Raw genomic sequence first — 18,300 nt, forward strand, 5'->3', positions numbered from 1 at the left:
CGATGTTGTGTGACCAGGGGTCCCTAACTAACATTGTGCAACCATCTATTCTATCCTTCTATAATTTTCCACCATGATTCTGGATATTTACAATTGTTCTAATGACGAACAATGGCTCTATAGGTGAGCAATTGTCTAGGCAAGATGGTATAGAGCAGAACATTTTACCCCCAAGTTCATAGATTGAGGAGTGGATCGGTGTTTGTTGTACTTGAGTTTGTCACCGTTAGAAGTAAGAATTCCTGTTCTTAATCACTTCTATGGATATATGTATTTTTATAATGTATATTGATGATTTTGGGTTTGCATTGTTTGTAGTATGATTATCATTTGATTGTCGATTTGGATATATAAATATATGTTTCTTTATTATAAACATTTATTCGATATTGATGATTTTGGTTGCTTCAAGTATGATGCTGGTTTTTTTGATTCAACTAGAAATATAATATGGGCTTATATTTTATTTAGAAAAATTGAATGACAGTAAGATTATGTAAAGAGGATTTGGACAAGCTACATTATGGATTGCTAGTCATGGGTTAAATTTTGACACCTTGGCTTGCCACCATGGGCCAAAGCGCGAGTATTATGGATTGCCATTCATAGGCTGAATCATGACATCTTGGTTTGCCACCATGAGCAAAAGCATGGATATTATGGTGTGCCGCCACGTGCTGAAGTATGAAATTATGGTTTGCCAATCATGGGCCGAAGCATGACCGTATATAGTCTAAATTGAAAAGATAATTATTGACTGCCATTCATAGGCTGAATCATAACATCTTGGTTGGCCACCATGAGCAAAAGCATGGATATTATGGTGTGCCGCCACGTGCTGAAGTATGGGATTATGGTTTGCCAATCATGGGCTGAAGCATAACTGTATATGGTCTAAATTGAAAAGATAATTATTGATTGAAATATAAATAGTAATGAAAGATAAGATATATGAAACTAATGTTAAACAAAAGTTTTAGATTGATGATATGCCTGATATATTTTCATAAATGAGATATATATTTGATGACATACATTTATATGTACATATCTATATGGATTTATGAGCTATGTTGAATAATCAAGATGTGATCTTATGATTTTTAATTGCAATAGCTAACTTTGGTTTTAAAATTTACTTTATCTATAATATTGTGAGTGTTGGGATTCTTACTAGGCTATAAAGTGCACACCATCTATTTACTTTTTTTTTTTAGAGTTGCAAGATAATTAATCTTAGATGAATTGGGTCTGGAGTTTTAGGGTCAAAGTTATTAATTAGAAAGTTGATTTTTCTTTCTAATACCAGATGAATTTTTAAATTTTGTAAATGAGTAAACTCATAATGATGGATTTATTTAGTTAGATCATTATAGTTAAAGTTTATGATTAATTTCCTTCATCTTATATCTCTGTATGACTTGGGCACTCGATCCTTTTCAACCCCACTATAAGCTGAAAAGGCGTGGTGCCAATGGGCTGGTCATGCTGGGTTGGGTCAAAGCCCAAATTGGACCCAAGGTTAGTATCTAAGGCTATGGTCGGGCTGAATCAGAGTGCATTGTCGGGCCTAGCTGTGTTCCATTATATGGTGACATCAAATTAAAGCCTTCTTTCCCAATAATTTCCCAAAGTGCAGGGCGACAACCATATCTATTATATGGTGCACGATCGAACCCTAAGACATCAGAGGATTACACAGTAAACTGATAGAAAGTGAAAATCTCTTCACTGATTAAATAAAGAACAAATCACTGTACAATGTATGATTTACATACTGGTCGGACATAATCACAAAGATTAGAAATTAAACAAAAGATGGTCCTGTCAACTGGAACTGGCCGTGGGCATCTGGTATCTGCAAATGGGGCAGAGGTGGCTCTTCTCCAGCCACTGGATGATGCACTGGCTGTGGAAGGCGTGCGAGCACGGCGTCTTGCTCACTGCCGCCGGGGCATCGAATTCCTCCAAGCATATCATGCACCGCTCCTCCCGAACGCCGTCTCCTCGACCATACGCGAAACGCTGCAGCCCCTCAATGAAAGACCCGCTCGCCGGCACACCGCCAAATCCACCATGGCCGGCGTCGTCATCCTCGTAGACGTAATAATCGAACACAGCGTCAGCCATCTCCTCCTCTTCCTCCGGAGGATTGTCCATCATCCATTCAAGCATGAGGTCGAAGTCTTCGTCCGACCCACGTTGTCCGAGTAGCAGGCCGACGTGGACGAGCAGCTCCAGCGCCGATCCGTCGTCCATCATCTGCGCCGCGGCCAGGGAGGAGAAGCGGAGTATCCGGTCGTTGCAGAACCGCCGGACCGTCCCGTGGACACCGTGGAGGCGGGCTACCACGGAGGAGACGATCGATGGGAGAGCTGTCGGTAACGGGATCTGGACCAGATGGAATCGATGGAAAGTCGCCGGCGCGATGGAGAGATCGTCGGCCGGAATGCGGAAGCTGGTGAAGCGAATCCCGACGACAACTTGGGGTTGGACTTGCGGAGCGAGCACTCTACGGGCTTCCATGTGGACGATTGCGTTGCCCAGATTGTAGCTCTCAGACATTGCCATGGCTCTCTCTTCTTGATTTCTCTTCTTGATCCCTCTCTTCTCCCTTTCTTGATTTCTTTTCTCCGTCAAGAAAGAGAAGCACGAATCGGCCAGGAAATACAAACAGGGGGCTTCATTAAACCAACGGTCATATTTGGACCCGCGTAGGGGCAGGTCTCAATCCGAATCGGAGTAGGATTAGTAGGGTGCGGCGAAGGGTTTTGGTGGTTCGTAATCGGAACCAGGATAGAGTCGGCAGAGCAAGAAAACCTGGCAGCCCAACGGTCTAGTTTGGACCAAATTGGGCGGTCGGAAGTTTTCCTTGAATTAATTTTACTGTTGTAATATTCATTGGCATATAGAGTTAAATGAATTTAATTGTAAAAAACCAAATAGTTCACTTATTATGTAGGTCCACTATATATTATTCATAAAAAGTGCTAATGAGTTTTAAAAGAGCCATAAGATCTCTAAACGTCCTTGGAGCAAGTTCTTTAGTTAGTGAATCTGCCATTAGTAGCTTTGCATCTAGTAGACATTACATCCTTTTTAATTCTCTCATGAAGAGCAAAACAAACATAATATATCTTTAATGTGCTTACAAGCATTGGTACTCTTTGTAATATTGAAGAACCGTATTGTAAGATTATTATTATAATATATCTTTAATGATCTACAAATATAATCAATAACTTTAGGTCCTGTGATAAAATTTTATAATTAAATAGCTTGTGAGGAAGTCTTATAATAGGCTATATATTGTGCTTCCATGGTACATATGGTGACGAGACTTTATTTTGTGCTCATCCACAATATTGCATCTCCTACAAGTGGGAAGATGTATTTGATCATAATTGACTTCCTATTATCAAGGCATCCAGCAAAGTCCAAGTCCAAATAGCCTATAAATTCAAGATGGTGTGACTATCCATAAGTGAGCATATAGTCTTTTGCATCTTGTAGGTAAAATATAACCTTCTTTGCAACTTCTTAATGTTTCATTCTAGGATCATATTGATACCACCTAAGTTTCGATACAATAAAATCAATGTTTGGACATGGACAAGCTTGGGCATAAGTTAAATCCCAACAATAGATGTATAGTAGATAGATCTTATTTCCTTTCTCTCTCTTAATTCCATTCTTGGGCATTGCATGTTATTAAATTTGACACCCTTATAGGAGCAATCCTAGGTGAACATATTTCCATCCTAAATTTCTTTAAAACTCTAGATATGTAAGCTTTTGACATAGTCCAAGCAACCTAAGGATCTATCTCTATTATTCTCAATGTCGATAACATAAGCAACTTCACCTATATTTTTAATCAAAATTTGAGATAGAAATTATTTGGTTTCTTTAAGTGGACCAAGATAACTACTAGCAAGTATAATATCATATCATCTACACATAGAACTAAATTTATGAACTTGCTTTCATTGGCATGAACAACATTTTTAATAAACCTAAAGAAAGTAATTATCTTATTAAATTTGAGATACTGCTATCGAGAACCTGCTTAAGTTCATATATGGATTTTTTTTGTCTACAAATCATGTGTTCTTTTCCATTAATAATGACACCCTTATGACATTCGATGCAAACTTTTTCCTCTAAACCACCATTAAGGTCATTCATTCTCATATCCATTTGATGTATCCCCAAGCAAAAATAGACTACTAAGGCCATGAGTACCCTAAAAGACCTTTGATTATATTGGAGAATAGATCTTTTTAAAGCCGATGCCTTCTTTTGTATGAACCTCCTTACCACAAGTCTAGCTTTATACTATTCAACCTTAATATTAAAGTTCGTTTTCATCCTATAAAGCCATTTGCAACCAATTGGTTGCACCTCTATAAGTAGGTCAACAAGATCGAAATTTAATTGTTTTCCATAGAGGCCGACTATTGTTTTATGGCATCCAACCATTGCAGGGAGTTCTCATTTTCTATAACTTATGAGAGCATCTCAAGGTTGTCATCCCTTTCTACAATGGTTGTTAAATATACCACATAATCCAAAAATATTGTAGGTTTTCTTACCCTAGTAAATTTCTAGAGTGTTGTCCCTTTATCTATTTGTAGTTGTGGTTGGACAATTGGTTCTTCAAAGGAACCTAGTGGGGTAGATCTTGATGAAGTGTTGGTTCCCATAGAATGTTATCTTACAGAACAACAATAAAGATCATCACTTCAGTTTCTTTTTGGCATATATAGTATTTTCTGAATTTTTTTCAAATATAATATTTCGAGGTTGTCCACTCCAACTAATATCATCATCCGCTAGAAATTTGGCCTTATATGTTTCTATAATTAGTGGTGTATGAGAAGGAAAATAAAACCTATATCCTTTCAATCTTTCTGGGTAACCAATAAAAAATCTTGTTTTTAAGTCCAAAGCTTTGATTTACGAATTGCAAATTTTGGCTTCAGCTAGACATGTATATATCCCAAATTGAATTTTTTGCTAGTCCATAGCTCATAAGTAGTTTTTTGGGATTGCATTTGCAGGAACCCTATTTAAGATAAGTATGGCTATCCTTCCAATCTTATCTTACGAAGGTAGAATATAACTTAGCATAGCTTGAACCATTTCTTTAGGCATAGCTCGAACCATTTCTTTAGGCATTCTATTCATTCTTTCAACTACATTACTTTGATTTGAAGTGCTTGAAATTGTGTATTTTTGGTACCATGATCTATTTCTTTAAGAACTTTGCCAATGGTCCTAGCTTCATTTTGTCTTAGTGTATCTAACATGGTTTACACCACCTCTATCCAATATAACCACCTTAATCAATTTTACTGATTATCTCTCTACATTTCTTTTGAATTATTTAAAGGACTAAAAAAAATCAACCTTTTTTAATAGAAAATGAATAAAGATACATATATGGATGGTCATTGATAAAGATAATAAAATACTTTTCAATAGTTAGACATGGAGAAAAAGGTTTGCATACACTAGTATGAACAATTCTGAAGTTCTTTCACTCCACTTAGCACCCTTAACTTGGAATTTGTTTGACTACTTTACTTTTATGAACTCAGCACAGATCACAAATCAATGAAATCCAATGATCCTAATATCCCATCCTTTAATAATCTTTTAATCCTTTCTATGGAGAATGCCCCAATTCTTGATGCCATAATAAGGAAGAGTTTTCATAAATTTTATCTGTTTAATTCCGAACAATAGTATTTGTAAAGAAAGATTGCTCAAAAGAATGATCTAAAGAAAGCTTATAGGGGAAACTAGAACAAAAAATCATAGAATCTTTAATTAATCTGAAAATGAAAAATGAAAATTAAGTTTGTCTAAAATGAAAATAAGCTAAATTTTTAGAAAAAGAAGGATATAGAAAGTCCTTTGTAAATCTCTGACTCCAAAGGGAAACAGTGAAGTTCTCTCTGTATATGGAATCCAAGACTTTTTCCTAAAAGTGTCCAATTATCTTGAGATATGAACGTGTTTGATTTCTAGTGATGATATATTGTTCATTTTCAGTTGAAGGTCTTCTTCATAGGAAGCCCTACAAATTATTGGTATTGTGTAAGATGGACCACATTCAATCCATCAAGTAGAATTTAGAACGTTTATTAAATTGGATTCAAGACACATATAAGGGTAATGGATACATTTCTTTTGCATCTACTTTTCATACTATCCTTTTCAAGTGACTCTTCTTTTTGTAGAAGCAGCATCACATAACTTTATTGTTGGCTATAATTGAAGCCATTGCTAGTGATTTCTTCCCCTTTATTTTAATTATTTTTCACCTTCCTGAGGTGAAAATAAGGTACATATTTTTTATGTCTTCTTTTAATCTCTCCTCTTGCATATATTTGGCCAGCAGTTCAATAACTGTACAATCCTTATTATGTATATATACACACACATATGCTAGAATTTAAAGATATTATACTTAGATTGGAGAGAGATGAGAACAAAGTGGAATTAATGCATTTACTATGAAAACCTTAATATCATTCAATTATGCTGCAATATCTCTCACCTCCATAATATGCTCACGGATGTAGTATTCGCCTTCATGAAGACCAATCCTATCATTGAGGTGCGATCCTTAGCCTTGTCAAAGCTTATAAGCTGATGTTCTATGATTTTTAAGAAATTACGTGCCTAATCACATGAGGGGATCGATTCTCTAATGTTGCTAGTCATATTAGATTTCACAGGGTAAATTGAGATGATTAGATCGCTTCTATTTCTCAAGTAAGCTCTTTTACTCGGCAGCACTTTCATTTGTAAGTGGAGGGGATTCATCCACTTGGAATACTAGATCAAGATCGACATATCCTAATATGAGTATTATTTTCTCTTTCCATTCTAGAAATTTGAATTATTAAGAAAAGAAATTTTTTGTATATTGTTATCAATAATTTTAAGGAACAAAACTACAGCTAAGTAATACATGCTCATATTACGATCAAGGAATAGGACTAAAGAAGAATTAAACCTTAGTCCAAAATAAATTCTTTATAGCTTAATTTTGGCGGGTTGAGTAACTGAATGTATCATTATATCTCTCTTTTGAGTGAGTACCACAACATACTAGTGGCTATAACCGATTAGTGATATATGAATATCACCAATGAACCTAGCAAGGTTTGCATACTAGAGATAAGCAAACTATTTGGTATTAAGATCTACTTGAGCCAATATATACTCCTACCATTTCACCCTTCTAAGCATCAAATATGAACATCCTCTTTCGAGAGTGATTGACCATATCAATAGCTTAGATATAATTGTGACACGATTAAAGAATTTACTGGATCAATTATATTTATCCAAAATATATCATAGATACAAAAATTCTTATTTTCATGCTTGAGGTCATATTGGTGATTGCACCGAACCATCAACCCAAAAATTCCTATTCTTTATAAATGATGTCGATAAATTTTACATGCACTACATAGCATGAATATATGTATATTCAATTATTAAAATAATATTTTATTTTCATATAAATCAATTAATAAATTAAACATATACTGTGCAAAATACAAGTAAACAAGCATGCTATTACAGGTAGGGTCCCTAATGTCCTTAATTGTAAATAAAGATCTAGAAAAAGATCCCAAACCTTATTTATAAATTTCCTACGATTTTTCAGCAGTTACATGATAGGACATATTCGATTCAGCTTTAAACCAAAACCTTTGGTTCCAAGATTATATTAAATTTTCAAATGCAGGTTTACAATCAGGTTCCTATAAATTAGTATCTATAAATGCATGTTTACAGTCAGGCCCTTACACCATTTTACTTAGCAGAAAATAGTTCAATCTGATTAGAAAATAAGAAATAAATAAGATCTAATTCGGTTCAGACCTCATAAAACGTTTTATGAAATCAAACGCCCAACAAACATAATGGGTTTCATAACTTGGAAAAGGATGGATCAAATTGAAGAAGCAATATATATTGGATTACTGGATTTAATCCAAAAGCCAATGTGGATTTCCATGACTTAAAATATCATCCATCAGGTGATTATAATAATAAAATAGGAACCACTAACTTGATGATCCCAAACATGCTAACCCTTCCCACGCCCCCCTTCCCTGTACAGAATAAGGGAATAGGGAGCCGCGACCTCCTGCAACCCCTCCCCCCATCCTTGGCCCAATCATGCAGGCTAAACCAGTTCCATCTTCTGATTACTGCTGAGCACCAGCGGCCGGTCCAGTGGCAAGGCTGATGATCGTCCACTACAAATAAAAAAAAAAAAAGTGTTCAATGGGAAATCAAGCAGGATTGTGAGTGGGAAAAGTTTTTTTTATTTTTTTTTAAATTACAATTATGTTCTTTTTTTTTTTTTTACACTCGGTCTGCACTGATTGCCCATCGGGCATACAAGATACTCTTCAAGGTAGCTTTGAGCTCCGCACACACCACCGAGGAATCCAAGATCCGCTGACCCCCCGTTGCTACTAGTCTGGAACCATGATCTCTGTTGACGAATCCAATGCCTCCACTGTTCCCATCATCAGCCATACTGCTATCAAAGTTCACCTTCAGAAAGCCAGAAGTGGGGGCACCCAGGATACGTACACATATCTGAGTGCTACAAGAACAGAATGGGTGCCCCAGATGTCCCTAGCCAACCCGGTAGGTGAAACATCGACAGAACTAATTAACTCCTCCGCATGCAGTAAAGCTCTGGCCGCCACCACCCGCGGGGCATGCTGCAACCCTCGAAGACTCGAGTGTTCCTGTCCGGCCAAGAGTGGTGGGCCAGGTAGGCAGCACGAGACCCTCTCTCCTCCAACCCAGCCCCTGACATTGAGGCCTCCAGAAAGTGCAAGAACTCCTCAATGGAAGACCACCTCTGCCCTGGTCATACTGGGCTCCCGCACACCTCCAAATCTGACTGGCCCACGGGCACTCGACTAATACATGGTAGATGGACTCCTCCATCTTGGGACATACTCCACCGAAAGCATCTATCCTCACCCCCCGCCGTGCCAGAACGCTCCTGGTGGGTAGACAGCCCCAGGCTACCATCCACAGGAACAGTGCAATACGGGGATGGACACGTAATCTTCAGATCCACCTACCATCAATCTGCTGAGCCACCACTCCCCCACTCATCCTCAATATGTCACGGAAACTCACCACTGTCCACCCAGACAGGCTCCATACCCTCCTGCTACTACCACCCCTACTGGGAGCGGCATAGACAGTACTCTCTCAGCAAGCTGCTCACCAAACATCTGCCTAACAAGATCTACATCTCATCTCAACTCCTCCTGAACAATCAAGTCACTAACTGTACGGCCCCCCAACCATCCATGGTCGATCAGTGTGGGCCAGTCCTGTGATGTACCCTCCGGTAGCCACCGATCCTCCAATATACTGATGGCCTGACCATCCCCAAACTCCTATCTGATCGCCTGTAGCACCCCCAGACCACGAGCACATATCTCTCTCCATATGAAAGAAGACCCTCGTCCAACTTGGAAGGCAGCCGGGGTAGTAGGGTCCCTATACTTCGCCTACAGTAGAAAGACCCAGAGACTGCCCGGCTCCAAAAAAAATCTGACTGCCATCCTGGTGGCCAGTGTCTCCCTTCACTCAAGTAAAGAGTGAACACCCAACCCTCCCTGACTGGTAGGCTGACAGATAACCTCCCAAGCCAGTAGGTGGACGCCCCCTCTGTCCCCACGCCGCCCCCAAATAAAACTCCGAAACATCCTCTCCCGATCTCGGAGCACAGCGATAGGTACCAGTGTATTGGACAATAAATAAACCGAGATGGAACTCAGCACTAACCTCATAAGAATAGCTCTACCCATCATCAATAGGGCGCTCGCTTGCCAGCTCTCCAACCTGCACCTAATGCTCGCCTCCATAGATGTGCACTCTGTCCTCCACAAATGCTGGCTCGTGATCGGAACCCTAAGGTATCTAAGAATCCCCTCCTGCTCACCATTCCCCAACCTGCCCAGGATGGAGGCCTTCACCCTCTGATCAGTCCTGGGACTAAAGCAGATGGTTGACTTGGACAAGTTGACCATCTGACTTGAAGCTCCACAGTACCTCTCCAAAATCATGCTGATAGTCTGTGCTGATCTCCGTGTTGCGTGTGCCAATAGCAGGCAATCATCTGTAAAGAGCAAATGTGAAATGTGGGCCGCACCTAACACCGGCCTATAGGCCTCTACCTCCTGCAACACAGCTGCGTGGTGAAGTGCCCGAGACAAATAATCTGAGCAAATGATAAATAAAAGTAGTGATAGGGGACAGCCCTGCCTCAGGCCCACCGATGACTCAAAAAAGCGCGTCGGGGTTCCATTTATCAACAGCACGAAAGATGGGAACAAAACACAACCCAGTATCCACCTGATCCACTATGAGTGGAAACCAAACACCTCCAAGGACCACCTAACAAAATCACACCTCATTCTGTCGCTCCATGTCCAGTTTGATCCCCATCAGGCTTTGACTACGAGGCACTTTATGCAGGTCAGTCATAAACTCATGAGCAATGAGGACGTTGTCCGAGATAGAACATCCCCCAACAAAAGCTCCCTGCTCTAGGCAGATGATCCTGGGTAGGATACCCCTCAACCTCTGGACCAAGACCTTCGCCACCATTTTGTGTAGTGTAGTGCACAGGCTGATAGGTCTGAAATGGCTCGGCTCCACTGGGTCCTATCTCTTTGGGATCAGGGTGATAAAGGTCCACCTCTACTTTTCGAGCATCGACGCTGATACAAAGAATTACTGAATCGTCACTAACACATCATGTCTAACAATATACCAGTACCTCCTAAAGAAGATTGAAGGGAATCCATCCGAGCCCGAGGCTTTGTCCTCACCCAAGGACAAAAGGGCTTCCTGAATCTCCACGTCTGACACTGGTCTAATCAAGGCTGCATTCTCTTCCTCAGTGACTTGCTCCTCCGGCTTCGGCCTAACTACCCTGCTAACCATGCCTCCTAACTCGGTCCACCTGGCATGAAAGAACTGCTCTAGGGTCCTCCTCACAACCTCCATGTCCTCTAACACCTGCCCACTGCTGTCCCGTATCCTGTGGACCCTGTTATGCTATCTCCAGATGATGGTCGACTGGTGGAAGAACTTCGTGTTCCGGTCACCCTCTCTGATCCACTGAGCCCTCGACTTCTTCCTCCAGAACACCTCATGCTGTTTGAGTAGGGACTGATGCGTAGCCAATAGCCCCCTTAGCTCTCCCTGATCGTCCTCTGATAGCCCTCCACCACTGTCCTCTCGAGCTTGTAGTCTATAGATAGATGCTTCGACTTCCTCCACCCTCCTAAACAAAGTTCCCCATTTCCTCCTTATTCCATCTGATCAATCGCCGTCTATTTAACTCCAGCTTCCGGGTCACCCTGTGCATCACATCCCCATGGACTGGCAATCGCCAAACCTCCCTCACCACATCCCATGAGTGTGAGTGAGACAACCATATGTTCTCAAAACGAAATGGACTATGAACTTGAACAGAGTGTGAGGTACTCACCAGCACAGGGCTATGATCTGAAGCTCTCATGGGCAAATGGCGCACCCAGCAGTCCAAAAACCTCTAGATCCTTCCAATCGATGCAAAAATACAGTCAATCCGCTCCCAAACTCTAGCCCGTCCTAGTCGATTGTTGCAAGTGAACCTTGGACCGGTGAAGCCAAGGTCAGCTAGTCCATTGGACACTATAAAATCCTAAAATTTTCGAACCTCGATTTTGTTGGTGAAGACCTTCCCCCTCTCTTCTCCTCCGGACCATCAATACAGTCGAAGTCCCCCGTGATCATCACTGGGTGCCCCAATTGGATAAGGTTAGTAGCCTCCTCCAACAACACTCTTCTCTCCTTATAGTCTGTGCTTGCATAGACTGCCAATAGAACCTAGGGGTTTCCCCCTCCTCTGTAATCACCATAGCCACCTATTGTCTCCACCGGTGGAATACATCAATGCTGCAAGATCACATTCTCCACATTACAATGATCCCCCTAGACAACCCCTGCGACTCCACTGCATATGTCCCTGAAGTTCTCGGGATGGCGCGTCTGGCCCACTCCAAACTGATCCCCGACAATCTCGTCTCGAACAGAATGCAAACTTCAGGATCATGAAGGCTCACCAGCCTTCGGAAAGCCGGTCTGAAGGACGGTTTTCCTGCTCCCCAGCAGTTCCACAACAGGACTTTCATATAGAAACCCGGGTGGTAACTGGCTGGGCCACAACCATCTCCTCCTGTGATCCAACCTTCTCACTGGGGTTCCCACCTTCCCTCTGCCCCTGCCTCTCCATAGCCTCTTTCAGTAGCTTGACAACCACCTCATGACATGGTCCGCATGAGGGCCCTGCTAAGTTAGGATCTGAGTCTTCTTCAATCTCCCGTGCCATAGGATTCTTGTGGCGTGCCGGTCCATCCCGTGCCATGGGGTTCTAGTGCCGTGCCGGTCCATCCTGTGCCAAGGTCGGTTCATCCCGTGCCACGTCAATAGGCCATAGAACCGGATCCTCCTGTGTCTCCCCTCCTGCCCGATTCATCGTGGTCAAAGTTGGGATCCTCGCCGGGACACCACTGCGGCCGAGCGTCACCTCCCCAGCTACCCCTAAGACGGCCGGTTGATCAAGCTCGCCACAACGTCTCCGCACTGCCGGATCTGCCGACACCTGCTGGCGGGCTCCACCGCCCGTATCGCTTCTTCCAGAGCCATCGGCACGGGCGCCCTCCAGGATGGCCGGTGAGAGGCTCCGGCTCTGAAATCTCTGCCATTCGCCGTCCATGATTGGAGCCCTCCCTCCTGGCCCAAAGGGCACTATTGGCACCTGGGTCGACTCGCGTTTCGTCGGCCCGTCTCCCCTTCGGTGCTTTATCGGGGTCCTGGCCCATTTGAATGGGCTAGGCCCACAAGCCTTGATCACACGGGCTGGGTCCACCGTACCTCCTTGGACCTGGGCCGGATCCAGGTTTGACGGCCCACCTTTCGTTGCAGATCCATGTTCGGGCTTGGGCCTTTGGCCCAGTCTAGTTTCGCAATTGGGCATAGGCCTTGGGCTGGATTCAGCCCACCTTCCTCACATGCCGGGGCATGACTCGAGGCCAACTCAGGCACCAAACTTGGCATCTTCCCTGCGCCCAACACCGAGTTTCCCTCCATTTCATTCTTCGTCGGCGAGGTCCGACGAGCAATCTTCTTCGACTTCTGCCACCCTTCGGAGTCCGACGAAGAAGCAGGCGAACTCGGGTCGCCCCCAACCGGAATCGCCACCACCACCGGCTGGGCCTCTTCTCGATTTGGCTTGGCAGCGGGTTCAATAGCCTTCTTCCTCCTCGGGGCATCCCTGTCGGCGCTGCCCTATTGCATGCGGGCCTGGGTCATGGTCATCCATGGTCTGTATGCACTCAGCATACTGACCCCTGAATCTGCACTCAAAGCCACCTTCGGGGCACTGCCCCCCAGGCCGTCCGCGGAAGGAACCATCCCAACCTTCACTCGTGTGCCTGGTACCTGTCGGCCAGGTGCCCGATGCGGGCACAATGATGGCAAAGCCCCGGTAGGTCTTCGTATGCAAAGACCTACCAGAACTTCTTCCCCCGTCAACGAAAGCGCCGGGTGCCAGTGGAGCAAGGGCGTTTATCTCCACCTTCGCCCGGGCATACCCTAGACCCTGCCGTTTACTGGATGTGCCGTCGAGCTCCAGAGGTCCCCCCATCTCCACTACTATTGACAATATCGTTTCCATGCCCTAGTTTAGTGGAAGTTCCGACAATCGGATCTAGACCACCGTCTGGCTGATGGTGTGGGTGCCCGGAGCGAAATCAGGCACCCACTTCTCCATTGCCAGCAACTAGCCCGCCACCACCCATGGGCTATCACCTCCGCTGGGACGCGCCATCCCAGGCTCCTCACGATAACGGCCGTTCCTTTCCACTTAGCCCGGACCTGCTCCAATCGTTCCAATGGCACCACCACCACCCGAGGGAAGCGCCTCTCAAGAATCGCCAACTCCTCCTCGCTGGGCCGGAAGCAAGGCATTTCCGGGTTGAATTGATCTTCCCTACGCCACCTCAAACCGTAGGGGATTCGACCCTACCACCCTCGAGATCGGGCCCTGCTTCGCACCCCCTTCAGTGCCGCTCAGTTTCTGAGATCCGGGAGCCGCCATCGGACCGCCCCCTAGATGCTCGACGAAAATCTCCTTCGCCGCTCGAACCTTGATGCACCCTCCCACAACTCACCCTTTCACCCCCGCCCGCAAGTATGTTCTTGATTTCTCTTCCCTCCTTGAAAATAACAGCCTCTCTGCTCCCACTTGTAACCAGATACAAAGAAAGTCAGCCCGTAAGACACAAAAACAGAGAAGAATAAGAAGGAAAGAAGAGAAAAATAAAAGAAAAGAGAGTAAAATTAATCCGAAACCTGATAGCTCTAACACCTTAATATAAACATCCCCCACATCCACAAGCAACACCTTAGTTTCCTAATCTCCAACTTCGACAAATTCTGATGAGAAGATCACAGATAAGATTTTCCGTCTCGATACCGGATCCGTACTGGTACTACACTAGCATAGTATCAATATGGTATGGTACAAAAAAATTTTAGTATATCGAATGTCGATACGTCATTCGTACGAGATACCGGTACCAAATTGGTATAGTATGATATGTCTGATCGGTTCTTTCAATTTCAAAAATAAACCACGCAATAGCACGTATCCTGTAGGATAGTGATTACGGATGTCGGTCCACAGGGATTGGAGAATAAGTTATTTTTCTTTTAAAAACAAATCAAGAAGAAGGATTTGCTAACTTGATTTAACTAAATTAATCTATGAGTACGAATTGAAATTTTATCAAAGTAAATAGATCTAGGGTTTGGAATCCACCACATAGCATTGCATCAAGGATTGTGTTCTTAATTTTTATCTTTTGGAGAGGCATGCAATTTTGGCTACAAGCCTTTTAAAATAAAAGCATACATAGTGTTAGGAAGATCCATCTTCGGTGTAGCATGAAGTGTCTACCTAAGTATGCTAATCTAGGATGCAGCACACTTCATCTTCCTAGGCATGGATCATCTTAGACTACTTTAGCAAACATGATTAGTAACTAGCATGCTCAAAATTTAAATATCATGAAGAAATATTTCATTGGAAATAAGAATTTAAACAAGCTCCAAAATAATAAAAAAGTAAGAACTACAATTGCCCTGATACTTTGCTAGGGCTTCATCCAGCCCTAGACTAGATGTTTAGCCGAGCATGGCTTCCGGACGACCTCCCATCTTCAAATGAAATTGAGCACCTCTCCTTCTTCCGAAAATATCACAAACTCTTCTCTTTCCCCCCTCCTTTCTCCTTTTTTTATATTTTTTTTATCTCTCCCGCTTGGTTTTCTTCTTCCTTTCCTTCACCGAAACGGGTTCCCCTGTTCTTCAAACCGAGCTCTCCCCTTGGCACCGCCCCTCCTTCCTTCTTATATAGACTCCTCCTAGAAGCCAATAATGGATCGCGTGGAGAGGATCGTCCGGGGTGCTCATTCGGGAAGGGGGAATGGATCTCGGGCTGCTGAAATCTGGGGGAGAATCACGGGCGGCCGGGATGGATTGCGGACGGCTAGAAGAGGCTGAGACGCTGAGAGGAGCAGATCCGGAATGGAGGGTGCTGCGAGATCGCTGGGAGGAGGCTATCGACCAGGTCGCACGCGGAAGAGGACGATGCGGCTGGGATTGGGTCTTCCGGGATGCTGGCTGGAGAAGAAACGCGTGAGGAAATCCGGAAAGACTCTCACGGCTTTGCTGGGGTGCTGGAGTTCCGGGAGGTGGATCCAGGTGCGTCATGGACAACGGAAGAGGCTAAAATGCCGGGATCTTGGATGCATCATGGAGAGAATAGAAGCGGAGGGCCGGATCGACGGGAGGTGCTGCGATTATTCTGCTGCTGTGAACGCGCTGGGACGAGCGGATGGTCTGGGATGCTGGCTGCACGCACGGTGATCACGGAGGAGCTGGTCGCCGGCTGCACCGCGTGGAGGATTTGCATCGCTGGCTGCTGGGAGTTGGCACGGGCGGCGGATCGACGCGGGATCGACGGGAAGAAGCTGAACGGCCCTGATGCACTGCGGAGGAGGGGGGAAAGAAGATAAACAGTGAACTCATTTGTTATTTTATTTTTTTTATTATTATTATTTTTATTATTATTTTTTTTAACACTGTTCATATGAACAGTTTTTTATGGGACACTATTCATATGAACAGTGAATTCAGTGATTCTTCCCGAAATTATTTTTATTTATTTTATTATATTCATTATTTTCTTTTTTTTGTTTTAAATTTATAACTTTTATATGAATGCAGGTAAGGAATTGGTTGGGAATTGACTTTGGGTTTGAGGTGGGTCATGATCGTTGATTTGCGTGAACTTACTCTCGAGCCCAATGTCGTTTAAATTTAATTCTTACTAAACAACTTCAGACCGGACTCAACAAGGCTAAAAGCAGGACCGTGACTTAATAACAAGGGTTAATCAAATATCTTCCATACAATAATAACTTTCAATCTAATCAGGACCAAAACCTATTTAATCACAGCCTTAGCTTGATTACAACTCCATCAGGTTACTAAACCGGGTCAACACAATCTCCTCCTTATATATTTTCATGAAAGATTACAACCAGGAGAGAGACAAGTTCAAAGTTTGTTTTGAGAAAAGAATTATTTACCTCTTACCATATTTTAAATTTATTTCAATGTTTATTCAATTTTATGGTAAAGTATGTATTTATTAGTTTAAGAACATTGATAAGTGCTATGAAAAGATAACTAAATTATAAATTATTCAGCACTTATCACACCCCCAAACCTATATTTTGCTAGTCCTCGAGCAAAATAAAACTAGAAAAAAAGAATTTTAACTCACTTTCGCAGGCATCGCGGTTACATTTACCATATGTAACAAGGCTTTAAACCCCTAGGTTACCCTAGTGGACTAGTTGTAGTCTCGTGAGGATTTTCAGTGAAGATACCCACAAACTTCAATAAATCATTTATCATAATTGTTATTATTAATTTCTTTTTTTTCTTTTTTTTTTTCTTTTTTTTTTAAATCAATTGATCTATGAGGTGAAAATCAAATTCCAAATGCATACTAGCTAAGAATTTTGAAAACTCTCTTCTTCTTCTCTTTTTTTTTTTAATCAAATTTAAGATACATAAATGATAAGAATTTCAAAGCACACATGATTTTATTTACTAAGTCAGCCCAAATCCTAGGTCAAGATGCAATTCAAGTAGAAGTCATTAAGTTTCCGTTAGGAAGTTGTAAGACTTATTTATACTGGAGTGCTTGGTGAAATCTGGACCGTACACAAGCTAAGGGTTCGGATCAACAAAATATTGCACAGACTAGTAGTTTCCAAGGATTGGTCGAAAGGACCTGTTTACTGATTCAAAATCATTTTATCTGCAGGATTTTGAGAGTTGTGGATATTTACTTTAGTACCTCACGGGCTTTATCTGTAATATTCTAGTTTACTCGAATTTTTACAACGACGGCTTTCACACTATTGTCTTTTTCAAGGTCAATACAGAGTTTTTTTTTCTTCTTTTTATATATATATTGTGCACTTTTACTCTTGTGGTGATTTCTCCGTGTAACGAGCAATTAGTCGACAACTCTCACACCAGTTGGTATAAGGTGTCGGGCATCAAGACTCCCCTACGGACTTATGCTCAGAGTCCTCATCACAAGCCCACCTGTCCTTTGACAATAGGTAGCCCTTTTCGATGTTCCTGACTAAATCCATTATTATTGATGATATTTTTTTTTTTTTGGATTAGATAAGTATGATTCATCAGGGTCCAAGGTTGCTACTATACTATCAATATAATGTCGAGCCTAGACCTTAGAAGTGTCGGCCAGTGTGTAGTGAAATTCCGAAGTATTAATTAGCTTACAACTCCCTAAGAGAGACTTAATGAAAAGAACTTAAATTTGTATTACTTCCGACTAGTCATTGGGCTTTTTAGATTTTATATACCTTGTGTGTTTAGCATTCTCCCATTAATGTATAGAAATGAGATTTTTTTTCTTTTTTTTAAAAAATTTTTTTTTAAATTTTTTTAATTATTATTATTATTTTATAAAAAATGAAAATGAACACATTTTTTTTCAAGATATTTTTATTTTTTTTTATTTTTTTATTTTTTTTGATAAACCTGACATTATGAAGTGAAAACGAATGC

The 18,300-nt window shown here is 42.2% G+C and overlaps 1 protein-coding gene across 1 annotated transcript; it reads right to left on the reverse strand.

Annotated features, from left to right (window-relative positions):
• Window positions 1-1,682: 1,682 nt before the first annotated feature.
• On the reverse strand, window positions 1,683-2,571 carry LOC149768226 (uncharacterized). The gene has a single exon (XM_089927783.1). The coding sequence runs from the start codon at window positions 2,569-2,571 to the stop codon at window positions 1,828-1,830; it is 744 nt and encodes a 247-aa protein (XP_089783909.1). The 3' UTR covers window positions 1,683-1,827.
• Window positions 2,572-18,300: the final 15,729 nt, after the last annotated feature.

The sequence above is a fragment of the Phoenix dactylifera genome, chromosome 2, assembly GCF_051530095.1.
Source record: "Phoenix dactylifera cultivar Ajwa chromosome 2, Ajwa_hap1_PhDact_Kaust_v1.1, whole genome shotgun sequence".
Lineage (NCBI taxonomy): Eukaryota > Viridiplantae > Streptophyta > Magnoliopsida > Arecales > Arecaceae > Phoenix > Phoenix dactylifera.

What these genes read in the sequence shown, in the direction of transcription:
- LOC149768226 (XM_089927783.1), bottom strand. Translation starts at nt 2,571, where the DNA reads ATGGCAATGTCTGAGAGCTACAATCTGGGCAACGCAATCGTCCACATG.